At 39.6% G+C, this 27,792-nt stretch overlaps 1 protein-coding gene across 1 annotated transcript; it reads left to right on the top strand.

Moving 5' to 3' along the window:
- Positions 1 to 251: 251 nt before the first annotated feature.
- Positions 252 to 27,634, top strand: CGAS (cyclic GMP-AMP synthase; the record flags this gene model as incomplete). Its single annotated transcript, XM_014781042.2, has 5 exons — positions 252 to 947; positions 13,373 to 13,592; positions 17,378 to 17,620; positions 22,705 to 22,807; positions 23,932 to 27,634. Coding segments are annotated over 5 exons (1,614 nt in total), but the record flags the coding sequence as incomplete, so codon positions are not given.
- Positions 27,635 to 27,792: the final 158 nt, after the last annotated feature.

The raw sequence follows: 27,792 nt of genomic DNA, 5'->3' as shown, positions 1-27,792 counted from the left end.
AACTTCAATGTGCGAGAAGGTTTGTGGTCGTCCACATTATTTCAGGCGGTGCGCCAGCAAACGCATCTGGCTTTCAGAGCTGGCGAGCGTCCTCTGCGCCCTGGGGTTCCGTCGTCTGGTCCCGCGCGGCACCGCCGCCCTGGAGGCCGAGAAGCCTGCCTCGCGGGGCGGCCCTCGTGACCTCCCGGCGTGCGCATCGCTTTCCGCGCGCGCTGCCTTCCCGCCAGATCTTTAAGTTTCATTTCTAACCGCGACTGTCGGTCCCTCCTCCTGGGCCTTTCCGGAGCCCGGTCGCCTTTCCGAGATCAGGGAGCGCCAGCCATGGACCCTCGGCGCGGAAAGGCGACGCGGACAGCTTCGAAGGCCGGGGCGGCAGCGCCCCGGGTTCCGGCGCAGGGTGGGGAGGGCGCCCCGACGGAGCCCGGCGCGCCTGCGGGCGTCCCCGCGGCCGCCCGGCCCAAGGCGCAGAGCGGCGACCCCGCCAGGGCGCCGGGCCCCACGCGGAGCAAGGGCGCCGCGGGCGCGCGGGAGAGGCCGCAGGGGCGCGCGCGGGGGCCCGCACCGGGCAGGCGCCGCCCAGCGCGGGGGACGCGGCGGACGGGCCGCCTCCCGCGGCCCCGGGGCCGCCCCTCCCTGGTGCCGGGTGTCGCCGCGACCGGGGCGCGCGCTCCGCTGGGAAGCCGAGGCCCCCGCCCGGACCCACGCAGCACCCCGGCCTCGGCCCGCTGGGCCCCGCCCCGACTTTCGGCCCGAGGGAAGCGGCGCCCGGCGCCTGGAGGCCTCGGGCGGTGCTGGAGACGCTGCGGCTGAGCCGCCAGGAGATCTCGGCGGCAGCGGAGGTGGTGAACCGCGTTGTGGACCACCTGGTGCAGAGACTGCAGCGCTGCGAGTCCGAGTTCAGGGGCGTCACGCTGCTGCGCACCGGCAGCTACTACGAGCGCGTGAAGGTGAGCCGCCCGCCCTCCCTCCGCGCCCGCTCCCAGCCCTCCCCAGCCCCCACGCTGCCGCGCCTCCCCGCTAAGGAACTCAGACTCGTGTTCTTTCGCGGCCTGTGACGAACTTCTGATTAAAACGACGAACACTTGTTGGTTCGTTTATTCATCTGCACATCCAGCGAACTTAGAGCTGTCCAGTATTGATTGCTAGCTACGGTCAAGACACTGCTACTGAGGGAATTCAAATGTATAGATTCATTCATGCAAGCAAGCAGACCTGTGTCGAGACCTGTAACTGTGCTGTACTTGGTGGTCTGTGGTCGGATTCTGACTTGGATAAACAGGACTAGTCTGCGAAAGATTCCAGAGAATCAATATATCTATGAAATGTTCCTGTAAGGAGGACATCTGTGCTCCATAGGAGAAATATCTTCAGTTTGTCCTCGCAGCCCCCGCGGGCTCCTTCTCTCCTTAATTTCTTATACAGAAGTCATTGGGAGCTCACAGTGGGTGATGTTAAAAAAAATTTAGGAGAAAATCTACAGATACTGAAAAGCAAACTTCCCGAATACACGTTGGATGGAATTGTTTTTAAATGTGTCTTGCACAGCTCCATTTGCTTGAGTGTGGTTGAGTCATTCAAGTCCTCATTCCAACATAGATTGAAGGTTTAGGAGCAGATCCCTTGCTGAAGTCTGTTCCCCAACCGGTGGCAGCTTTCTTTAGTGGTTTTTGGCCTAGTCAGTTTTCTGAGTGCGGGGCTGTGCACCTCCATTAGCTCTGTGTAAGATCTTGGGTGTAGTGTGAACGGGAATAGAGACTGACAGCATATCTTTATTAGATAATCATAATTTATTTTAGAATTATATATTGACTGTATTCGATTAGCTACTGTCCTCCAGAAGGTAGATGATTTTAAAATTTGGGATTTAGGGTTTTAGGATTATAAACTCTTAAGAGAGCAGGCCAAATATTATGCATCTGTGTATCTCTCAGCCTTAACACATAGCAAGCATTCAAGTGAATGAATGAATGAATGTGCTCAAGAAGAAAGGATGGGTGCTCTCTCTTAAGACAAACCCTGTCTTCTCAGGGTAGCAAATTCAGATTTCATTCCAATAGTAAGTGTTTAACTTAGTTACCTTCAGTGGAGATAGTTACCTTCAGTGGAGATTAAAGCTTTCACATATTTTTGTTTTGGCTTCCCACCTAGATTGTAAGCTCCATTCTCATGCAATGTTATACACAACTTTGTGCCCTATACAACCACTCATTTCATTGGTGTACACCCAGTGATATTTGTTTATTGTCAAAAAGATAGTGTATGTATCAGTCTTTGGATCTGTAACTCTTTAGCACTGAAGACCACTCATATAATTCCATCTAAAGTTCCTTGAAAGTCAGGTGAGCAAAACTTTCATCACACTATCTGTCTTGAGCATGATTCTTATTACATAAATATCAATCAGTTCAATTACATGGAGGGTCCAAAGGAAAAAGAAAGTTATTAGAACTAGAGAACAATAAGACATTTAGAGAACAGTCTCCTCAGAACCACTCTCATGCTGATGGAAAGAAATTCAATGAAATTTGTTTTATCTAAAATGTATTTATTGCTTTTTAACTGATTATAAAATACATATGGGTTCATTGTAGGTTTGACCCACTGCCTGCCCTCCAGCAGGCACCCACAGCACAATGGCACCCCTCCTCCTTACTTCTTTCTTCAGCCTCTCCCATATTTGCCCCTTCCATGTTGATGTCCCTGGAAAACTCAGAAAAGCATATAGAAGAACCATATTGTTTCTGTTTATTTTAGTCACTGTTATCATTTTGGTGTATTTTCTTGTTATGCATACACTTGGATTTCACAATTGGATTCCAGACTCTTTATAATTGGTAAAAGGATAGACAAAACATGCTTCTCAGTAATTTATTTACTTGTTTCTATATTGACACATTTCCATTCATATATTTTATTGTAATATTATCAAGTTCTAGGTGAAAATCTGGAAAATTTCTTGTAGAAAATTCGTGTAGAATTGCCAGTCCATAATGTTCTTTTTGTCCTAGATGTTAATGCACTTTACTAATTATGAAGTTTGGACTGAGTGAAAAGGTTATATAGACATCAATCTAGTGGTTTTAACCAGTGACACATTAACCAGTAAAGAACAGGAACGAACTACAACATGCAACAACATGAATGAATCTTACAAACATAATGTTGAACAAAAAAAGGACCAGGCAAAGGAATATATACAGCCAATGCAACAAGGTAAGAAAAAGAAATGAAATGCATACGATTGAAAAAGGAATAATAAAACTGTTATTATATACAGATGACTTGATTAGATTTTTGTACAAATTAGTGAATTTAGCAAGGTTCCTGGATACAAAGTCAATAAACAAAAATCAAAATATTTCAGTATACTAGCAAAAAAAAGTGAAAATGAAAATTTAAAAATGCCATTTACAATAGCATCAAAAACAAATATTTAGGAATAAATCTTGTTAAAGATGTTCAAAACTTCAAAACATTACTGAATAAATTTGAAGAGGGACTGAATAAATGGAAAACTATATCATGGTCAGTTTTCCTCAAGTTGATCTATCCTCGTGCAGTCTCAGTCAAAATCCCATCAATTTTTTGTTTAAATTGACAAGCTGATTATAAGATTTATATGGAAATGCAAAGGACTTAAAATAGCCAAAGCAATTCTAAAGGAGAAAATGTTGGAGGATTTACTCTCCCAAAGAGCAAGACTTTCTATAAAGCTGTCCTAATTAAGCAGTTGTTATTGGGGCAATGATAGACAAATAGGCCAAGTGAATAGAAAGTCCAGAAACAGACCTGCATATATAATTCAATACAATACACAATAAGTACAGTAATGTAATTCAGTGGAGGAAAGGATGGTCCTTTCAATAATCAGTGCTGGGTCAATTGTATACCCATATGGGAAAAACATGAACTTTGACACCTACCACATATCATACACAAAAATTAATTTGAGATATATCAGATGTGAAGGTGAAAGATAAAACAATAAAGCTTCTACAAAAAAGCATAGAAGAATATCTTCATAACTTTGAGATGTGCAAATATTTCTTAAATAGGACACTAAAATTGCTAACCATAAAAGATAGATAAATTGGACTTGATTAGAATGAAGAACTGTTGGGCCAGCCCCGTGGCTTAGTGGTTAAGTGCGCGTGCTCCGCTACTGTCGGCCCGGGTTTGGATCCCGGGCGCGCACCGATGCACCGCTTCTCCAGCCGTGCTGAGGCCGCGTCCCACATACAGCAACTAGAAGGATGTGCAACTATGACATACAACTATGTACTGGGGCTTTGGGGGAAAAAAAAAGGAGAAGGACTCGCAATAGATGTTAGCTCAAAGCTGGTCTTCCTCAGCAAAAAGAGGAGGATTAGCATGGATGTTAGCTCAGGGCTGGTCTTCCACACACACACACAAAATAATAAAATAAAATAAAATGGCTTTAAAAAAAAAAAAAGAATGAAGAACTGTTCATCAGAAGACACCATTGAGAGAGTGAAAATGCAAGCCACAGACTCGGAGAAGATACTTTCAATATATACATTTGACAAACGACCAGTACAAATCAATAAGAGAAAGAAAGACAAATTGATTTAAAATTTGGCAAAAGATTTGAACAGACATTTTAATATGCAGTCCAAATAGCAATTAACATATGAAAGGTGCTCAACATCATTAATCATCAGGAAAATGTTAATTAAAATGGTGATGAACTTCTACCACATATCTATCCACTAGAAAGGCTAAAATTTTAAAAGATTTGACAATTCCAAGTGTTGGAGAAGATTGGGAACAACTGAAACTCCCTTAGATTGAAGATAGGAGGATAAATTGGTACTACTTCTTTGGAAAATGGACAGTTTCTTCTAAAGTTGGAGATATGCCTATCCTGTGGTCCAGCAATTCCACTCCTAGGTATATATACAATATAAATGAGGGCTCATGTCCAACAAAAGGCATATAGAAGAATGCTCAGAACAGCTTTGTAATAGTTAAACTCAGAATTGTTTGTAGTAGTTAAAAACTGGAAACGAGCCAACTACTCAACAACAGAATAAGTAGATATATTTTGGTATATTCCATTGACTCAGTGGAATGCTACATAGAATGGAAAGGAACAAACTACCAATACACATAATAGTATGGATGCATCTCACAAACATAATGTTGAATGAAAGGAGTCAGATATAAAAGAGTACCTACTACATGATTCAGTTTATATGATGTTCCCAAACAGGCGCACCTGATCTGTGGTGTTAGAAGTCAGAGTAGTGGCTATTTTTGGTGGAGGGTTTCCAACAGGGAGTGGGAATGAGAGAACCTTCTATGTTACTGGGGGTGAGAGTAGGGCAATTTAGAATGCCCGCAGAGCTCACTGTTCTTAATAGCATTCAGCCGTTTTTCTTGAATAAATCCTCTTTGGATTATTGCAAGCCTTTGATTAATTTACAGAGATCTGAAAAAGTTGGATTTGACTATTTCTGCCCATGTTCTTGTTGCTTGTATGGAAGAGTGGATTTTCAGAGGCTCTTACTTCATTCCTGCCAACGTCACTCCAAGTGTTTGTTTCACTCTTATAATATGTCCTAGTCAGCATGGCCTGCCATATGGTACCATTCTATGGTAAAAAATACCATAGAATGGGTGGCTCAAATGACAGAGATTTATTTTCTCATAATTCTAGAGGCAGGGAGTCCAGGATGCAGCTGCCAGCATGATTAGATTCTGGTGAGGGCTCTCTTCCTGGCTTGTAGACAGCCACCTTCTCCCTGTGTCCTCACTGTGTTCCTCGGTGCATGTGTGCAGAGAGAAAGCAATCTCTCTCTTTCTCTCTCTCCTTGTAAGGCCACCAACTGTATTAGATTAGGACCCTACCCTCATGATCTTGTTTAACCTTGATTACCTCCTAAAAGTCCTTTCCCCAAGTACAGTCACATTGGGGGTTAGGGCTTCAACATACCACTTTTGGGAGGACACAGTTCAGTACCCAACACAGTACATCTCAGTTTAGACTAGCCACATTTCACATGGTCAGTAGACATTTGTGGCTGCTAGGTACCATGTTGAATAGTACAGTCCAATGGCTGTATTTGAGGCGTACTCCTAACAAATGGAAGACTTGTGGCATTTTTAATATAGGAAAAATAATCCTTTATTATAATTGCTGTAATTATTATTATTGTGCAGATGAAAAAAATTCTTCGAAGCTTCTAAAATGCTATGGTTCAAAGACACTAATGTAGTTCATGACCTGGAGCTCACACTCACTTAGGTGACCGGCAGCTATAATGAGATGGCCCTTGCTCACCTAGCCGGCAGGTGACTGCTCAAATTTTTGAGACCATTGTGACAGGAGTGTGGCTGCAGTGTGTATCTTGTGATGTAAAAGATAGCACCTTAAAGGTCTTTAATTTTATTAAGTTTTAAACTCACAAAAAGACTGGTACAGATTTTTAAAGCTTACATGCTATCATTTAAAATTGCTTTAAATTATAAAAGTAATGCATACTCGTGGTAAAAAAAATGAATATGGAACCTACAAACTAAAACCAATAATGCTCTCCCAGTTCCATTAGTCCCACTCCCAAAGGATATAAATATTAGGAATTTTGCTTTTCAAAGTAGAGGGTTTTTTTTTTACGTTTTTTTATTGAGGTCATAATAGTTTCTAACATTGTGAAATTTCAGTTGTACATTATTATTTTTCAGTCACCATATATATGTGCCCCTTTACCCCTTTTGCCCACCCCCCCAACCCCTTTCCCCTCTGGTAACTATTAATCTGTTCTCTTTGTCCATGTGTTCGTTTATCTTTCACATATGACTGAAATTATATGGTGTTTGTCTGTCTTTGGCTTATTTCGCTTAACGTAATACCCTCCAGGTCCATCCATGTTGTTGCAAATGGGATGATTTTGTCTTTTTTATGGCTGATTAGTATTCCATTTGTGTGTGTGTGTGTGTATACACCATATCTTTATCCAGTCATCAGTCGATGGGCACTTGGGTTGCTTACACATCTTGGCTATTGTGAGTAATGCTGCAGTGAACATAGGGGTGTGTAAGTCTCTTTGAATTGTTGATTTCATGTCCTTTGGATAAATACCCAGTAATGGGATAGCTGGGTCATACGCTATTTCTATTTTTAATTTTTTGAGAAATCTCCATACTGTTTTCCATAGTGGCTGCACCAGTTTGTATTCCCACCAGCAGTGTATGAGGGGTCCCTTTTCTCCACATCCTCTCCAACATATTTTATTTTTTGCCTTGGTGATTATAGCCATTCTAACGGGGGTAAGGTGATATCTCAGTGTAGTTTTTTTTTCTTTTTTTTGTGAGGAAGACCAGCCCTGAGCTAACATCTGATACCAATATTCCTCTTTTTTTTGCTGAGGAAGACTGGCCCTGGGCTAACATCCATGCCCATCTTCCTCTACTTTATATGGGACACTGCCACAGCATGGCTTAACAAGCGGTGCGTTGGTCCGCTCCCGGGATCCAAACTGGCGAACCCCAGGCCGCCACAGCAGAGCGCGTGCACTTAACCACTTGCGCCACTGGGCCAGCCCCCTCAGTGTAGTTTTGATTTGCATTTCCCTGATGATTAGTGATGTTGAACATCTTTTCATGTGCCTGTTGGTAATCTGTATATCTTCTTTGGAAAAATGTCTATTCACATACTCTGCCCATTTTTTGATCAGGTTTTTTTTGTTGTTGTTGTTGAGTTGTGTGAGTGCTTTATATATTTTGGAGATTAACACCTTATTGGATATATGATTTGCAAATATTTTCTCCCAGTTGGTGGGTTGTCTTTTCGTTTTGTTCCTGGTTTCCTTTGCCTTGCAGAAGCTCTTTACTCTGATGAAGTTCCATTTGTTTATTTTTTCTTTTGTTTCCCTTGCCTGAGTAGACATGGTGTTTGAAAAGATTCTTCTAAGACTGATGTCAAAGAGTGTACTGCCTATATTTTCTTCTAGGAGTTTTATGGTTTCAGGTCTTACATTCAAGTCTTTAATCCATTTTGAGTTAATTTTTGTGTATGGTGTAAGATAATGGTCTACATTCATTCTTTTGCATGTGGCTGTGCCATGTTCCCAACACCATTTATTGAAGAGACTTTCCTTTGTCCATTGTATGTTCTTGGCTCCTTTATCAATGATTAGCTGTCCACAAATGTGTAGTTTTATTTCTGGGCTTTCAATTCTGTTCCATTGATCTGTGTGTCTGTTTTTGTACCAGTACCATGCTGTTTTGATTACTATAGCTTTGTAGTATATTTTGAAGTCAGGGATTGTGATGCCTCCAGCTTTTTCCTCAGGATTGCTTTGGCTATTCGGGGTCTTTTGTTGTTCTGTATAAATTTTAGGATTCTTTGTTCTGTTTCTGTGAAGAATGTCGTTGGGATTCTGCTTGGGACTGCACTGAATCTGTAGATTGCTTTAGGTAGTATGGACATTTTAACTATGTTTATTCTTCCAATCCATGAGCATGGAACATCTTTCCATTTATGTCATCATCGATTTCTTTCAATAATGTCTTATAGTTTTCAGTGTATAGGTCTTTCACCTCCTCGGTTAAATTTATTCCTAGATATTTTATTATTTTCATTGTGATTGTAAATGGGATTGTATTCTTGAGTTCTCTTTCTGTTAGCTCATTATTAGAGTGCAAAGATGCAACTGATTTTTGTAAGTTGATTTTGTACTCTGCAACTTTGCTGTAGTTGTGGATTATTTCTAATAGTTTTCTGATAGATTCTTTAGGGTTTTCTATATGTTTCCTTTAGACATCTTCTAATCATGTCGTCTGCAAACAGTGGGAGTTTCACTTCTTCCTTTCCAATTTGGATGCCCTTTATTTCTTTTTCTTGCCTAATTGCTCTGACCAAAATCTCCAGTACTATGTTGAATAGGAGTGGTGAGAGTGCGCACCCTTATCTTGTTCCTGTTCTCAGAGCGTTGGCTTTCAGTTCTTCACTATTGAGTATGATGTTGGCTGTGGGTTTGTCATATATGGCCTTTATTATGTTGAGGTATGTTCCTTCTTTACCCATTTTATTGAGGATTTTTATCAGAAATGGATGTTAGACCTTGTGAAATGCTTTCTCTGAATCTATAGAGATGATCATGTGATTTTTCCTCATTTTGTTAATGTGGTGTATCACATTGATTGATATGCAGATGTTGAACCATCCCTGTGTCCCTGGTATAAATCCCACTTGATCATGGTGCATGATCCTTTTAATGTATTGCTGTATTCAGTGGCAAACTGTTGAGGATTTTTGCATCTATGTTCATTAGTGATATTGGCCTGTAATTTTCCTTCTTTGTGTTGTCCTTGACTGGCTTTGGGATCAGGGTGATATTTTCCTCCTAAAATGTGTTAGGAAATATTCCATCTTCTTCAATTTTTTGGAATAGTTTGAGAAGGGTAGGTATTAAATCTTCTTTGAATGTTTGGCAGAATTCTCCAGAGAAGCCATCTGGTCTTGGACTTTTATTTTTTGAGAGGGTTTTGATTACTGTTTCCGTCTCTACTTGTGATTGGTCTATTCAGATTCTCTATTTTTTCTTGATTCAGTTTTGGGAGGCTGTATGAGTCTAAGAATTTATCCGTTTCTTCTAGATTGTCCAATTTGTTGGCTTATAGTTTCTCATAGTATTTTCTTATAATACTTTATATTTCTGTGGTATCTGTTGTCATTTCTCCTCTTTAATTTTTAATTTTATTTATTTGAGCCTTCTCTCTTTTTTTCTTAGTGAGTCTGGCTAAGGGCTTATCTTTTGTTTATCTTCTCAAAGAACCAGCTCCTAGTTTCACTGATCCTGTCTACTGTTTTTTTTGGTTTCAACGTATTTCTGCTCTAATTTTTGTTATTTCCCTCCTTCTGCTGACTTTGGGCTTCCTTGGGTCTTCTTCTTCTAGTTCTGTTACGTGTAGTTTAAGGTTGCTTGTTTGAGATTTTTCTTGTTTGTTAAAGTGGGCCTGTATTGCTATGAATTTCCCTCTTATGACCACTTTTGCTGCATCTCATATGACTTGGTATGGTGTATGATATGGTACTTTCATTTTAATTTGTCTGCAGATATTTTTTTGATTACTCCTTTAATTTCTTCAGCGATCCATTGGTTGTTCAGTAGCATGTTGTTTAGTCTCCATATATTTGCCACTCTCCCAGCTTTTTTCTTGTAGTTGATTTCTAGTTTCATAGCATTATGGTCAGAAAAGATGCTTGATATGATTTCAACCTCCTTAAATTTATTGAGGCTTGCCTTGTTTCCCAACATATGGTCTATCTTTGAGAATGTTCCATGTGCACTTGAGAAGAATATGTATTCTGCTGTTTTTGGATGGACTGTTCTATATATTTCTAGTAAGTACATCTGGTCTAGTTTTTCATTTAATTCCACTATTTCATTGTTGATTTTCTGGCTGGATGATTTATCCATTGATGTAAGTGGGGTGTTAGGGTCCTCTACTATTATTGTGTTGCTGTTAATATCTCCTTTTAGGTTTTTTAATACCTGCTTTAGGTACTTTGGGGCTCCTGTTTTGGGTGCATATATATTCATAAATGTTATGTCCTTTTGGTGGAATGTCCCTTTTAGCATTATATACTGCCCCTCTTTGTCTCTTATTGCCTTTTTTATCTTGACGTCTACTTTGTCTGATATAAGTATGGCAACACCTTCTTTCTTTTGTTTGCCATTAGCTTGGAGTATTGTCTTTCATCCCTTCACTCTGAGCCTGTGTTTGTCTTTAGAGCTGAGATGTGTTTCGTGGAGGCAGCATATTGTTGGATCTTGTTTTTGAATCCATCCAGCCACTCAGTGTCTTTTGATTGGAGAATTCAATCCATTTACATTTAGAGTGATTATTGATATATGAGGGCTTAATGTTGCCATTTTATCACTTGTTTTCCACTTGTTCTGTATTTCCCTGTGCTCGTCCCATGTATTTCGTACTGCCAATTCAGTTTGGTAGTTCTCTATGTTGTTTTTCTCAGTTTTATCTTTATTTATCATTTGTGTCTCTGTTCTGATTATTTCTTGAGTGGTTACTATGAGGTTTGTATAAAAAAATCTTGTAGGTGAGGGGCCTGCCCGGTGGCGTAGTGGTTAAGTTTGCATGTTCTGCTTTGGCGGCCCAGGGTTCGCAGGTTCGGATCTTGGGCATGGACCTGTGCACTGCTTATCAAGCCATGCTGTGGCAGGCATCCCACATATAAAATAGAGGAAGATGGACACGGATGTTATCCCAGGGCCAATCTTCCTCAGCAAGAAGAGGAGGATGGGCAACAAATGTTAGCTCCTGGCTAATCTTCCTCATTAAAAACAAAAAAAATCTTGTAGCTAAGATAGTCCATTTTCTGATAGCCTCTTAGTTCCCTAGTCTTAGCAGTTTCCATCCCTTTCCCCTTCTCCTTCTAAGTTATTCTTGTCACAACTTATTCTGTTTTGTGTTGTCAGTTTGTGATTAAAATGACAAATTATAGTTATTTTTGATGTTTTTCTTCCCTTTATCTTTACGTTATAATTAAGTGTTTGCCAACCTGTTCTCATAGAGAGCTGCAATTTTCTGATTTTGTCTGCCTATTTATTTCTTTGCTCAAGGCTTTGTAAACCCTTTCTTTTTTTTTTCAGGTATGAGGGCCTTCTTGATCATTTCTTGTAGGGGGGTTCTTGTGGTGATGAACTCCTTCACCTTTTGTTTATCTGGGAAAGTTTTTATTTCTCCATCATATATGAAGGATATTTTCACTGGATAGAGTATTCTTGGCTAAAAGTTTTTGTCTTTCAGAATTTTGAATGTATCATTCTAATGACTCCTAGCCTGTAAAGTTTCTGCTGAGAAATCTGCTGAAAGCCTGATAGAGGTTCCTTTGTAAGTTATTTTCTTCTGTCTTCCTGCCCTTGATATTTTTTCTTTGTCATTGACTTTTGACAGTTTTACTACTATATGCCTTGGAGAAGGTCTTTTTACATTGTAATTAGATGTTCTATAAGCTGCTTTTACTTGTAATTCCAGCTCCTTCCCCAGGTTTGGGAAGTTCTCACCTATTATTTCTTTGAACAAGATTTCTGCTCCTTTATCCCTCTCTTCTCCCTCTGGAATACCTATAATTCTTATGTTGCATTTCCTAATTGAGTTGGATATTTCTCAGAGAATTTCTTCATTTCTGTTTTAGTCTTAGTTCTCTCTCCTCCTGCATCTGAAGCTTTTGTACATTTTTGTCCTCCAAACTGCTAATTCTGTCCTCCATAATATCAGCTCTGTTATTAAAGGACTCCAGATTTTTTTTATCTCATGATTGTGTTTTTCATCTCCAACATTTCTGATTGGTTTTTCTTTATAGTTTCAATCTCTTTTGTGAAGAACTCCCTCTGTTCATTAATTTTATTCCTGATTTCATTGAACTGTCTTCAGAATTTTCTTGTAAATCCTTGAGTTTTTTTATGATAGCTATTTTGAATTCTCTGTCATTTAGATTGTAAATTTCTGTGGCTTCAGGATTGATTTCTGGGTGCTTGTCATGTTTCTTCCGGTCTGGAGTATTAATATATTTTTTCATACTATTTGATGGGGTGGATTTGTGCCTTTGCATAGTGATAGCATCTGGTCACAGATCCCACCTGCCACCACTGGGGGCGGGGGGTCAGGAGCTGTGTATTCTTAGCCTGCAGTGTCTGTGCCTGTCCTTGGGAATCTATGCTGACAGGGCCTGTCTGCGATTACCTGCTCGCTGCTCCTTTATAAAGGCATGTGCACGTGCTCTGGCCGCGGTCCCTTGCTCTGGCCGATTGGCTGAGCTGGTGCGCTGGATCGGAGGAGGGGTGTTCTGTTTGATGTGTGCAATCCCAGGACCGTTCTTGCTCTTCCGTCGCTATCTGCTCTCCTGAGGTGCTGGCTTGATGAAGACACCCCACAATAGCTTAGCCTCCTCTGTGTGGAGCTTCCCCATGGCTGGGAGGCAACTCGGGGAGTGAAGGTGTTCCCACAGAGAGCTTCCCCTCCCCACTCTCTTCTCAGAGCTGCGCACGGTCCCGTGCCCTAGGTCACTGCTGGGGAGGGAGAGGAGATCCCTTTACCTTCTTCCACTTCCTCCCGCAGGATCCGGCACCTCCACCTTCAGACATATGGCTGTATGGGTCTCTCAGATGTCTCTTGTGTTGCATGAATATCCTCTGTTGGTTTATGAATGTCCTTTTTGTTGTATCTTGGGGGGAGAGTCTAAGGGAAGAGTTCGCTCCCCCGTGATGCTGATGTCACCTCCTCAAAGTAGAATTTTAAGTGGAGATTTCAAGAAAAAAATTGCATTTGCTTGGAAAATATTCACAAGCAAACATTTCAGTGCTCTTTTTACGTTTTTTTTTAGATTTCTTCTCCTAATGAATTTGATGTTATGTTCAAACTGGAGGTCCCCAGAATTCAGCTAGAAGAATATTGCAACAGTGGTGCTCATTACTTTGTGAAGTTCAAAAGAAATCCCAAAGGAAATCCTCTGAGTGAGTTTTTAGAAGAGGAAATATTATCAGCTTCTAAGATGCTGTCCAAGTTTAGGAAAATCATTAAGGAAGAAATTAAACACATCGAAGGTAAGATTTTTGACTTTTGATTCTTAAAGGCGTAATTGTACCTACTAATTGCCAAACACTCCTTTCCTGATCTTTCTTGACCTCTCTGCAGCAGGATGTTGACTACTACCTTCTAGAAACAGTTCTTTGCTCTTGTTTTTAGTCTATTACATTTTCTTGATACTCTTCCTAAATGTTGATTGGCTCTATTTTGGTCTCCATTGACTAATCATTGAACTGCTGCCTGTGTCACTTGGTATATGTTGTTGAATAAAATCGGTGGGATCCCCTCTTGAAGCCTGAAGCTTGTAAACACAGGTTGCGGTGATTGCTCTGAAGGGAATGAACTGGGAGAAGTGGTAGCAATTGGAGTAGAGTGGGTGGTGGAGCAAGGCCCTAAGGCAGAAAAGAGCTTGGCAAGCTCAAGGAATAAAAAGAGGCCCATGTGGACAAGGGGAAGAATGACATGAAATGAAGTTGAAGAGGTGGCCAGGGGCCAGATTCTGCAAGGACTTGTAGATCCTGGAAAGGAATTCAGATTTTATTCCATGTTCATTGAGAAGCCAGGTTTTAATTAGGGAGTAATGATTGGCTTTGTGTTTTTAAAAGGTTACTGTGGCTTCTATGGAGAAGATATTATAAGGCAAATAAGGAGATGAGAAAGGAAAATATTGTAATAGTTCAGGTGAAAGATAGTGGTGGCTTAGATGGGGGTGGGAGCGGGGGGCTGGGGATGGAGAGAAGCAGACATATCCAAGCTATAGTAGCACTACTTCTGGATTAAGTGTAGGGGTGAGAGAGAGGATTGAAGTAAAGAAGCCTCCCAGGTTTTTGGGTTGAGCACCTGTGTGGATTGATTATGCCATTTTCTAAGATAGGAAGGACCGAGGAGGAATGTATTTTGGGGTATGAATTAAGAGTTTGGCTTTGGATAGGTGAAGTTAGAGATTCCTCTGGTGCCTTGAAGTGAATGTGTCAAGTATGTAGTTGGACATAGGTTTGGAGTTCAGACAATACGTTTGGGCTGCATGTAAACATATAAACGACATTGGCAATGGATGAGACCACCTAGGCAGAGAGTGTGGATTCATTTATTCATTAATTTAATCAGTATTCATTGATCATCCAATGTGCTGGGTGTTCTAGGTATTTCAGATATATTAATGAACAAATAGATGAAGATCCTCACCCTTCTGTACCTAATAATCATGTAAAGGCAGACATGCAATTAATACCAAATGGAAAACATAATTATCTTGTATGCTAGAAAGTAGTAAGTCTTATGATGAAAAAGTGTAGTAAAGTGAGAGGGATCAGGAGGGTTGGGGATAGGATGGGGGAGATTGCAATGTTAAGTAGAGTGGTGAGAAGGGGACCCCATTAGAGGTTGAGGAGAAGAGAAGGAGCAAGAGGGGGCTGTGAGTGTTTTGCGGAAGGAGTGGTCACTGTTTAGTGTGCTGCTGACATCCAGAAAACCATTGGATTTGGTCTTCGGACTTATGGGGGTTTTGGTAACTTTTACGTAGAAGTTTCAGTGGGGTCATGAGCACACGAGAGAAAGGGCAGGGATGCAGTAGAAACAGCATGTGTACACAACTCTTTAGAAAGTTTTGGCTGCGAAGGCAGTAGAAAGATGAGGCAGAGGAGGAGGCAGATATAGGGTCAAGGGAGAGGTATATTTTAGAATGAGACACTAGAACCCTTTGTACACAGATAAGAATGATCTAGTATGGATGGGAGGCTGCTGATGCAGGAGAAGGGAGAACTGAAGAAGCAAGGTGCTTGAGAAGGTGAGAAGGAGGGATCCAGAGACCATGTGCAGGGGGGGCCTTTAAAAGGTGGATGGACGCAGCATTCTTCACTATAGCCAAGACATGGAAGCAACCCAAGTGTCCCTCAACTGATGATTGGATAAAGAAGACGTGGTATATATATACAATGGAATACTATTCAGCCATGAAAAAGACAAAATCATCCCATTTGCAACAACATGGATGGACCTGGAGGGTATTATGTTAAGCGAAATAAGCCAGAAAGAGAAAGACAAACAGTGCATGATTTCACTCACATGTGAAAGATAAACCAACACACGGACAGATAGAACCGTTTGGTGGTTACCAGGGGCAAGGGGGGTGGGGGGTGGTCACAAGGGGTGGAGGGATGCATTTATATGGTGACTGACAAACAATAATGTACAACAAAAATTTCACAATAAAAAAAAAACATTTTGTGTCACCTCACAATTAAAAAAAAAAAAGGTGGACGGGCATTTCCTCAGTGGTAGTAGGAGGGAAGAAGGATATAATGGGTAAAAGAGGTGGGTAGGTTTGCAGATTTCTGATAAGAAAATGAGGATGTTCTCTAGGATTTTCTCCTTAGTGCTCTATCTTCCCTCTCACTGTGGTTCCTTCCAGAAATCTTATCTAGGAGTAATCTCTAACTACTGCTTGTACAACCCCAAATCCCATCTCTCTCATCTAGAGGCCTTTCCCGAATTTCTGACCACCACAGGCACTTGCCCATTGGCCATCTCCACTTGGGTGTCCTACAGGCACCTAGAGCTTGAGGTGTCTAAAATGACGTTCATCTCTGCCCTATCTTTCTTCTTGCTGCTTACTCTATACTGCAGAATGGAATCAACATCAACCATTTCCCAGGCCAAAATCCTGGCATGGCATCCCAGACTCCTACTTTATTCCTTACCTCACAGATTCAGTCCATCTACTAGTTCTGCTGATTTGAACTTCTTTAATTGCTCTCACTTCTGCTACCTGTGTCTTTTTTATAAAAAATAAAAATGGTATATATTTAAGGTGTACAACATGATGTTTTGATATACATATACATAGTGAAATGATTACCACAGTCAAGCTAATTAACATATCTTCTCACATACGTACCTTTTTTTATGTGTGGTGAGAGTAACTGAAATCTGCTATCTTAGCACATTTCCAGTATTGAATATGGTAGTATTAATGATGGATGTCATGCTGTATGTTAGATCTCTAGACTTACTCACCTTACATAACTGCAACTCTGTGCTCTTTGACCAACACCTCCCCATTTTCCCCACCTCCTCGCCCCCGGTAACCACCATTCTACTCTCTGCTTCTCTGTATTCTACTTTTTTAGATTCCGCATATAAGTGAGATCATGCAGTATTTGCCTTTCTGTGTCTAGCTTAATTCACTCAGCAAGTTCATCCATGTTGTCACAAATGGTAGGATCTCCTTCTTTGTTAAGGCTGAATAATGTTCCATTATGTACGTAGCACAATTTCTTTATCCATTCATCCATCAGTGGACACTCGGGTTGTTTCCATGTATTGGCTATTGTGACTAATGCTGCAGTGAACACGGGTTGCTCCCTGTGCCTTGATGCTCATGGCCTCTGTGCTAGCACAGGCGCCCACCCTCTGTGTTGGGCTCTTGCTGTGGTTTTCTCCACTGCCTCTCTCCTCCCTGCTGCTTACTCCTCTGACCTCTTCTCCAGGCTTCCCTCCAAACTGCCATCCATAAAGTTAGATGAAAATTTAATCACAGTCCTCCCAAACCCCAAAGTCTCTAGGGGCTCCTCATCATATATACTAGACAGAATCTTGACAAGCCCCCCATGATAGGCATCCATAAATATTGGTTAAATGAGTAAAACACTTTGCCTTGTGGGGTCAGTTTCCACTTTAGAATTAATTTTCACTGTACATTTAGCACTTTATAGATTTCTAATCATAGTTCTATTATTTTCTGTGTGTTTTCAGAGAAAATTGGATTGATAAACCCTTTCTTCCCTTTTATACATTTAAACAGACACAGACGTCATTGTGGAGAGGAAGAGGAGAGGGAGCCCTGCTGTAACGCTACTTATTAGCAAACCTAAAGAAATAGCCGTGGATATAATCCTGGCTCTGGAGTCAAAAAGCAGCTGGCCTGCTAGCACCAAGGAAGGCCTGCCCATCGATAACTGGCTTGGAGTGAAAGTTAGGAACACTCTAAGACGACAGCCGTTTTACCTGGTACCCAAGCATGCAAAGGAAGGAAATGGTTTTCAAGGTATCTTGAATGTGAAGGTTAACTTAAAGATGTACAAAAGAGTTGTTAATGTTATATACTAGGACCGTAAAAAATCAACTAATGCTGTTGTCATTTCAAGAGCCATCAGGCTAAGTAGGCTACAGAATGGGAGTTTGGTAAGAGACAGAATTGAAAAGGGCATAGTTATTCTGCCACCTGAGAAAAAATTAGCTAATATTTTCTTTTTCTCTTATAAATTTATATAAGGATTTTTGGCACCTACTACTGCTCGACTGCAGGGAGATTGGAGGAGACCACAAAGCAAATGAACCAAGTTATAAATGAGTGTTGCTGAAGAGAGCGCAGAAATGGTCAATCAAGCTTAGTGTGGTGGCTTGTGGTTTTGTGGACACAGATCACAACTTTGTATGTTGCATATATATAGGAGTCATTTTCTGCAAGAAGACATATTTATAAGAGGGAATTACATATATCGTTATTCATGGCTTTGTAAAGGGAACATAGCTTTCTGCAAAGAAGGGTTGCACCCCTGAACAATTTCTAGAATGGCTGCCCCAAGAAACCCTCAGCGTATGTGATAGAGAAATCTCAACAGGACCCATACCACCCTCTTGCTGGCCCTCTGCCGACTGCCTTGGGGAAGACTGGGAAACAGATCAGCCTAGAGATGAGAAAGAGGCCTTCAGTGGCCCTGTGGCTGTACAAAGGCCAGTGTGGTTGGATAGTTGCTTACATCCTTTCATTAAGATGAAAGTAGAGGCTAGTGATGGGTGCTCACTTGACCTCTGCTCTCTGTTACCCTTGGCTCTTCTCCATCTCTCATCATTCCAGATGATTGATATTCAGGCAAAACCCTGCCTGTGTGTGTGTATGTGTGTGTGTGTGTGTCCCCAAGTGACTGAACAGTGGAGGATATTAGTAATGAAAATACTTGGATTAGATTGCAGGCATTTATAACACCCACCTTTTTCCTTTCCAAACATTTTACTGGACATTTCCGTGTCTCACAAGCTATATTTTTAAAAATATAATTTATTTGATTTTTAATTAAAATTTTCAAACTTGTTTTGTTACTCTTTATATCTGTTTCAAAATAATAATACCAGTATTATTACCAAGAGTATAATTATAACAAAACAGTTGAAGATTTCTTTGCAGTTCTTTTGTTCTTGAGATGAAAGGACAGTCAAAATATCAAGTTTAAACCCACATAAAATATTTCTCCAGGTGGTTAACTACCCATCTCAACAGAGTTAAATTTGTTTCATTATGGTTTCTAATTTTAGATATTGGATTTTAAATTTTGATTTAAATTTGTTTTATAAGCATTTTGTTTTAAAAGCATTCACATGGTTTCAAAATAGAAAAAGGTCTTCTTAGAGAAACGTAGCTTCCATTCGTGTCCCCTCTCCCCTCTTCTCTCCTTCACTGATCAGAAACCATTTTAATTGTTTTTGGTTTACCTTTCATTTGTAAAAAATATAAGTATATACAGATATATATATATATATATATATATGCATGTGTTACTTCCCTTTTTAAGATAAAAAGTACACCTTCCTTTTTTTACATCATAAGATATCTTGGATATCACTCCATAGCTCTCTATCCAGGTAGTGCCCATTCCTTTTTACACTTTATTTTTACAGCTAGTCAAGAAGTAAATCCATATGCAATTTTTGCTAGATATTGCCAAAATCACCTCCACGGGGATTGTACCAATTTGCATTCCCACAGCAGTGTATGAGAGTACCTATTTCACCCTCAGCACTATCAGCAGAACTCGTTAAACTTTGGAATTTTTGCCAATAATCCAAAAAGTGAGAAATGACATTTCAAAGTAATTTTTTAAAATCAAGTTTTAATTGTAGAATAGTTTTAGATTTAGAGAAAAATGGCAGAGATAGTAGAGTTCCCCTATACCCCATACATATTTCCCTATTATCTTACATTAATATGATACATTTGTCACAATTAATAATATTGATACAGTATTGTTAAAGCCCATACTTGAGTCTTTAGTTTTTATCTAATGTCCTTTTTCTCTCCCAGGATCCCATCGAGGACACCACATGACATTTAGTCATCACGTCTCCTTGTGCTCCTCTGGACTGTGACAGTTCCTCAGTCTCTCCTTGTTTTTGATGACCTGAGCAGTTTTGAGGAGGACTAGTCAGGGTTTTGTAGAATGTCCCTCATGTGGCATGTGTCTGATGTTTCTGAGGATTAGACTAGAGTTCTGGGTCTGGGGAGGAAGACCACAGAGGTCAAGTGGCATTCGCCTCACATCACATCAAGGGTACATGCCATGGACATGACTTAGCACTGCTGATATTGACCTATCACCTGGCTGAGGTCGTGTTTGTCAGCTTTCTTCACTGTCGAGTTGCTCTTTTCCCCCCTTTTTGTCCCGTACCGTTTGGAAGGGAGTCACTGTGCACAGTTCAAACTTAAGGAGAGGGGAGTTATGCTCCAGTTCTTTAAGAGCAGAGTATTTACACAAATTATTTGGAATTCTTTTGCATGGGAGAATTCATTGCATTGTCTCTTCTCCCCCATTTATTTATTTACTGAATCATTTATGTCAGTATGGACTCATGGTATTTGTTTTATACTTTGGGCTGTAATCCAATACTACTTTATTTTATGGCTTAAAGTGTTCCAGCTTTGGCCTTTAGGGTCCCTTTCAGTTGGCTCCTGTGTCCTTTTAACATACCTCCCATAATTGTGGGGTGTTTTGTTTTTTGTTTTCAGCACTAACTCACTTTCTGGCCAGATGCTCCAGGCTCATCTTATATATTTCCCGCTTCAGTCCTGTAATCAGTCATTTCTCCAAGAAGCCCTGAATCCTTTTATTGGAGAATATACTAGAAAACAAGATCTGAGTGCTATGTGTACTCTGCTACTAAGGTGTCATCCTTCTCAGCTGAAGGAGCAAGGAAATATATGTATGTATACTCATCTCAGTATACACACATATCTGCAAGTATTTCTGTATGTAACCACCTGTACTATATTAAGTTATACATGAGTTCATACTGATGTCTCTAACTATAATCCGTTACAACATGGATCATTCTAACCTTCTCTCCTTACTATCTGTAACCTCTCATTCCAACAGTGAAAAACCTGGCACCCACCATCTGACACCCGTTTACTTAATTGTTCAGTTCCAGTATACGTGTATAGTTGTTTCAGAATTGTAAACCCATTTCCCCGTGGGAAGCAATTATCAACAAGAGTACAGTGCTTGTGTACAGTTCGTTTTGCCTTCATTCTTACATACCTCGTTTATAAAGTAACTTGTCAGCACCTTTTGCCCCCACCTCCTTCAGGGAGGTTGTTTCATACATTTGTAATGCAGTTAGAGTCCCTTTTCACAGTCTGCATTATTTTCTGGGATCCTTTGACTTCCTAAATGATTTTTTTAAAATTTGCATACATTAAGGTTCACTCTTGGTGCTAGAAAGTTCTACTCATTTTGACAAATGCATCGTATCATGTACCTACCCTGACATAATAGTTTCACTGCCCTAAAAAGTCACCTATGCTTCACTTATGCAACCCTGGTCATCCCAAATCTTTGGCAACCACTGATCTGTTTACCATCTCTATAGTTTTGCCCTTTCTAGAATGGCATAAATGGATGTCATAAATGGATTTATACAGTGGCAATGAGCACACCCAGCTCAGGGCCACCTTTTCTGTATGTTAATTGTCCATATAATTGTGTAGCTATCACTACACTCTTTATTCTGTCCCGTTAAACTCTTTCTCTATCCTTGCAGTGTACCATATTGTCATACATAATGTAGCTTTTACAAGTCTTGATATCTGGTAGGGCAAGTTCTCCTCTTTGTCCTTCAAGAGTGTTTTAGATATTCTTGACTCTTTGCGTTTTCATAAAAATTTTGGTATTATCTTGTCAAGTTCCACAAAAACATTTTTTGGAATTTTGATTGAGAGTACATTGAATCTATAGGTGAATTTGGGGAGACTTGATATATTTACGAGGAGTCTTCCAATCCATGTATGGGTACACATCTCCATTTATTTAGATTTTCTCTGATACTTCTCAGTGAAGTTTTAGATTTCTCCACTGAAGTTTTGTGTGTCTTTTGTTAGATTTACTCATAGGTAATTGTACTTTTTTATTATGAGAAATTTTAAACCAATAGAAAAATAGACTGAAGAATATATTGAACTCACACACCTGTCAGCCAGCTTCTTTTCTACATATGCAGTTATGTCACCTAGCAATAATGGTGTCTTTGTTTCTCCCTTTCCAGTGCTATCCCCGTTTTTCCTTCCCTTACTACGCTTGCTAGGATAGACAGTGCATGTTGAACAGAAATGGGCATAGCAGGCATGCTGCCTTCCTGATTTCAAAGGAAAAAACTTCAACTTGTTACCTTATATTATCATGCTCGTGTGTTTTCTTTTTAATCTGCCTTTCATCAGATCAAGTTTCCATCCAGATTTCAATTGCTGAGAGGTGTTTTTTTTTTAAATGATGAATGAATGTTAAATTTTCTTAGCTGTATTTGCTGTTTCTATTGATATGATCATATGCTTCTGCTCTATTCTGTTAATGTGACGGATTATATTGATTGATTTTTAAATTATAAACCAACCATGCATTCCCAGTATAAAAGCAACTAGATAATAGGATGGTCAGAGCTTAAAAGAGTCAGCTGTGGTAAAACTTGAGGAGAATAGGGGACATCATTCTCTTCTTACATAAACTCTCCCAAGAAATAGAAAGAAACGAAACGTGCTCTAGTTCCTTTTACATGAATACCAAAACTTGCAAAGATGGTATAAAAAATAAACAAAATACAAATATAAGGACAGTATCCAAAAATAAACAAAATACATCGTACCATGGCTAACTATATTAAACTCTGACCTTCCCGCCCCATTTTTTGCTATCTCAGACCAGTGTTTGCTTCAAATCATTTGTTTTAATATGTAATTACATTATCTGTTCACTTCTTTTAGTTTATCTCCCCCTGATAAGGAAGGAAATCACTTAAATATTGTGTTGTTTATATGTGGATGTTTTGGTAAAGTGCTTTTCTATTTTTCTTTTGGAAATTAAGAAGAAACATGGCGGCTGTCCTTCTCTCACATTGAAAAGGATATTTTGAAAAATCATGGACAATCTAAAACATGCTGTGAAATTAATGGAGTGAAATGTTGCAGGTAACTCCCTTATTTTGTTCACTGAGGGATTATCTGTGGGATGTTTAGTTCTTTGTTGGCTGCATAGCTCAAACCTGAAGAAGATCATTGCCGGGCTGAGTCCTGGGGCAGCGCATGGCTGGACTGACCTAGAGTGTTATCTAGAGGGTGAGCCTGAAGCCAGGGAAGCCAGATCCTGAGGATGGAGTAAAGAGTGTGGTTAGAAGGCAAAGCCAGGGATCACAGTCCTGAACCTGCACCAGGTGGATGTGTACAGTGAGACAGAGTGAAAGAGTGTGAACACTAGCCATGACATTGGATGTGTCTTAGTGTTCTGGTGCTTCGAGGTAATGAGTATTAATGTCACATAATGGGAGGAGGCAAAGGATCACTCTTACTGGATAGTGGTGCTTGCTTTAGATGGGTTGGCTGTGTTGAAGGCTGGAGACTGACTGGCTAAACTTGAAATAACACTAAGAGATGGGTAATTATTTTTCTTGGTAGCATACACACCATAAAGAACTAAGGTTGAAAAGGAATCGTTCATTTGAATTTCTGAAGTTGTCCAGTATAAGGGTCACAAAAGTTAAAAGATCAAAACAAGAATGCCCAGCATGCAGGCTCAGGGTGATTCTTTAGCTTCATATGCAGGCTTGGAAGCAAGCATTAGGAAGAATATATTGCTGATAAGGCTAAATAATTTTATAAACATTGAATTTTGTCAACTACTAAGTAACTGGATGAATAGTGTAAATATTTGCAGTCCAATAAGGTAAAATAATTTTATAAAAATTGAAACGAGGTTTTTCTAGGTACTAAATAACTGGATGAATAATATAAATACCTGCCAGTTTCATATAGTTGAATTAATCCTGGTAGAATAAAATATTTAAGCTAGGAATGGGGAAAAATATGTTTTTGAAACTTCAAAGCATATATTTGAAAAAATAATCAGATTTTAGAGTGACTCTATATTTGTGTTATTTATATATCTTTATTGTTTTTTGTATCTTTATATGTATTTTAATATCTGTATTGTTTTTCGTATCTTTATATGTTTTTCCTATAAGATGGCTAAAGCTCTTTGTGGAATGAAAGAGATTGTAAATCAGTAAAAATAAATGGTTGTCTTTTTTATTCAACAGGAAAGATTGTTTAAAACTAATGAAATATCTTTTAGAACAACTGAAAAAAAAGTTCAGAAACCGAAAGGAACTGGATAAATTCTGTTCTTACCATGTGAAAACGGCCTTCCTTCATGTATGTACCCGGGACCCGGCTGACAGTCAGTGGCGCTGCGAGGACCTGGAGCTCTGCTTTGGCAGCTGTGTGGCATACTTCCTTCACTGCCTCGAGACAGAGCGTCTAGAGCATTATTTCATTCCTGGAGTCAATCTGTTCTCTCCACACCAAATTGAAAAACCAAGTAAAGAATTTCTGTCAAAGCAAATTGAATATGAAAGAAGCAATGGATTTCCAGTTTTTGGTGAATTTTGAAATTATGTTTTTAAAAAGAATCAAGAATTAGAATGAGTGTATAATGATTGCAGTGTTTGAAATTTGTTGCAGCAGTGATTGACTAAAATGAATGTAAATATTTAGCTCTCAGTTTGTCTTAATAAACCCTAATCAGTATAAAAGGGTTGATTATCCTACGAAAGAGATTAGTTAAGGAATAAAAGGCAAAAAGAGTATTTAAAATCTAAAAGCTTTACCAGATTGGAATGAAAAGAAGGAAAAAGTACATTATCACCTTAATTAAATTCATCATGCACTTACTGAACCCCACTTCTCACCAAGCACAAATGTGTGGAAGGTTGCAAGAGACAATATTAAAAATGATCATGGCCTCCATAAAACTGGTAGGTTTTGTTCAACATACAAATATATTTGAGAGCAATGACCTGTCCTGTATGTTAGGATAGGTCAGAAGAAAATGAAAAATTAAGTTCCACATGGTTTCTACATGTCTCAGGAAATTCATAATCTTGTAGAAAAATATAGGGTGTGGCTAAATATACAACATACAACTTATTTTCTCTTATTTATTTTTATTTTTAGTATGTGTATGTATTTCTGAAAAGGCAATACATACACATAGCACAGAACTCAGAGAAACAGGTGTGGAGTAAACTGTCACTCTCTTTCCTCTGTGCTCAGGCGCATTCAACCCAGAGGCAGCTACTGTCTTTTAACTTTTTAATATTTATATATTTTGTGCATTTTCTTCTTGGCTATTCTATCATTTTCTTATTGTTTTTTAAAAATTCTTTATGTATTTTGGATACTTATGGTTTGTTTGTTGTCTACACAATGAGTAACTTATCCCACTGTGTGGATCGTCTTTACTGTTTTTAGTCTGTTTTAGCAAACAATTTAAAATTTTAATGTAATTGAATTTATTAGTCTTCTCCTTTATGGTTTGTGCATTTTATGTATCTTGTTTAACAGCCTACTATGTTTGAACATACTAAGAGAAAAGTTAGACATTTGGAGGAGAGTTTCGGGGACAGTAAATGATAAATAAATAGAAAACTAGGCAAACAAAAAAAATCCAAGCTCCTTTTAACTCCAGGAAACAATGAATGTGTGCAAGAAAAGAAAAGTAATCATAGTTTGATTTGAGAATATTGCTCAGTAGTAACTATTTATGAAGTTAAAGTAATATAACCATTGACTATTAATCTTTTTTACATTTAATTTAATTTAATTTTATTGAGGTCATAATAGTTCATAACATTGTGAAATTTCAGTTGTACATTATTATTTGTCAGTCACCATATAAATGTGCCCCTTTACCCCTTATGCCTACCCCCTAATCCCCTTCCCCTCTGGTAAGCACTAATCTCTTCTCTTTGCATTGATTATTAGTCTTATCAAAATTATGATTAATTATATGAGGAGGATAGGGCAACAGGCTGAGTGCTGGTGTGGTAATAGTGGTGGTAGAGGGGGTTGGATTGTATTGGTTTCCTATTGCTGCATAACAAGTTACCACAAACTTAGTGGCTTAAAACAATCCATGTTTATTATCTTACAGTTTCTGTGGGTCAAGATTCTGGGCATGGCTCTGTGCCAGGTCTCACAAGGCTACAGTTAAGGCATCAGCTGGGGCTGCAGTCTCATCTGAGGCTCGACTGGAGAAGGATCCACTTTTGTTGGCAGTATTCAGTTCTTTCCAGTTGTCAGACAGAGGACTTTAGTTTCTTTCTGACTGTCAGTGGATGTTGCCTTCAGCTGCTAGAAACTTCCTTTGATTTTTTGCCATGTGAATCTCCCAACACTGGCAGCCCATAACATGGCAGCTCACTTCAAAGCCAGCAAGGGAGGGAGAGACGCCAGCAAGAGGGGCGCTACAGTCTTATTTAACATAATTACATACATGTAATCATGGACATGCCATCACTTTTACCATATCTAATTGGTTGGAAGCAAGTCACAGCTCACACCCATACTCAGGGGAGGGGAAATCACTCAAGGGTGTTGTGTCAGTTTAGCCAACTGTGCAGTTAGGGGGAAAACAGCTCCCATAAGATCAACCTCACTTCTGACACCAATTGCAATTTCAGGAGATTCCCCAAATCACTCTCAGGTTTGATAATTCACTGGAAAGACTCACAGAACTGAATGAAACACTCAGGGTTACAGTTTATTACAGAGTCCAGGAGGGTATGAGACACAGAGCTTCTATTCTCCTTTCCCTGTGGAGTCACGGATATATAACACTACACATGGAATATTGCCAACCAGGGAAGCTCACTTGAGGCTCACTGTCCGGAGTTTTTATGGGAGCTCAGTGGTGGGCTGCCCACATGTCTAACCTCAGTCTCCAACGCTCCACAACTAGTGGTGTGACCCAAAGCCCCACCATAAATCACAGTGTTAGGCTCCCTGGCATGTACCTCCCAGAAGCCAATGGCAAAGGTAGGACCTCTCTTTGAGTTGGGTTAAATTCTTTACTACCTAGATATGAACCCCAGGAAGGATCATTGGACCACCCTAAGAGTCTGACCATCACAGGTATGAAAGAGCTGCATCATGTCTCATACAGTGGGAAGTCAGTAGATAATAACAAATTTGAAAAACCAAGAAAATGCAATATAAGCATGTAATTTAGAAATGGCTAAAAGATGAAATGGTTGTATCCTAGTAATGGAAAATGAAGGGTAGAAGGGTGGGGGTTACTTTTTAAAAATAGGCCTTGTAGAACCATTTGCCTCTGTGTATACTACATGCATATATGACTGATAAAAATGAAAGAATTTGAAAGTAATATGTGTCCAATGTAACAAAATCAGATGCTCACATTTAAGTGTAAAGAAGAAAGTGAAATTTGCTTATAATTCCACTACCCAGAGAGATAGCATTATTATTACTATTTTTTTATTGAGATCACATTGGTTTATAATATTATATAAATTTCAGGTGTACATCATTATAATTTGACTTCTATATAGATGCCATCATGTTCATCACCAAAAGTCTAGTTGCCATTCGTCACTGTACTTGTGTGCCCCTTTACCTCTTTTGCCCTCCCCCCCACCCCTTTCCCCTCTGGTAACCACCAATCTATTCTCTGTATCTATGTATTTATCTTTCACATATAAGTGAAGGCATATGGTATTTGTCTTTCTCCATCTGACTTATTTTGCTTAGCATAATACCCTCAAGGTCCGTCCATGTTGTTGCAAATGGCAAGATTTTGTCTTTTTTATGGCTGAGTAGTATTCCTGTGTGTGTGTGTGTGTGTGTGTGTGTGTGTGTGTGTGTGTACACCACATCTTCTTTATCCATTCATCCACTGATGGGCACTTAGGTTGCTTCCAAGTCTTGGCTATTGTGAATAATGTTGCAATGAATATTAGGGGTGCATATATCTTTTTGAATTAGTGTTTTCCTGTTCTTTGGATAAATATGCAGAAGTAGAATAGCTGGATCATATGGTATTTCTATTTTTAATTTTTTGAGGAATCTCCATATTGTTTTCCATAGTGGATGCACCAATT

This window comes from Ceratotherium simum, chromosome 19, assembly GCF_057802395.1.
Source record: "Ceratotherium simum simum isolate JZ-2026a chromosome 19, ASM5780239v1, whole genome shotgun sequence".
In the NCBI taxonomy this organism is placed as follows: Eukaryota; Metazoa; Chordata; class Mammalia; order Perissodactyla; family Rhinocerotidae; genus Ceratotherium; species Ceratotherium simum.
This window is presented reverse-complemented; position numbering and strand designations above follow the sequence as displayed.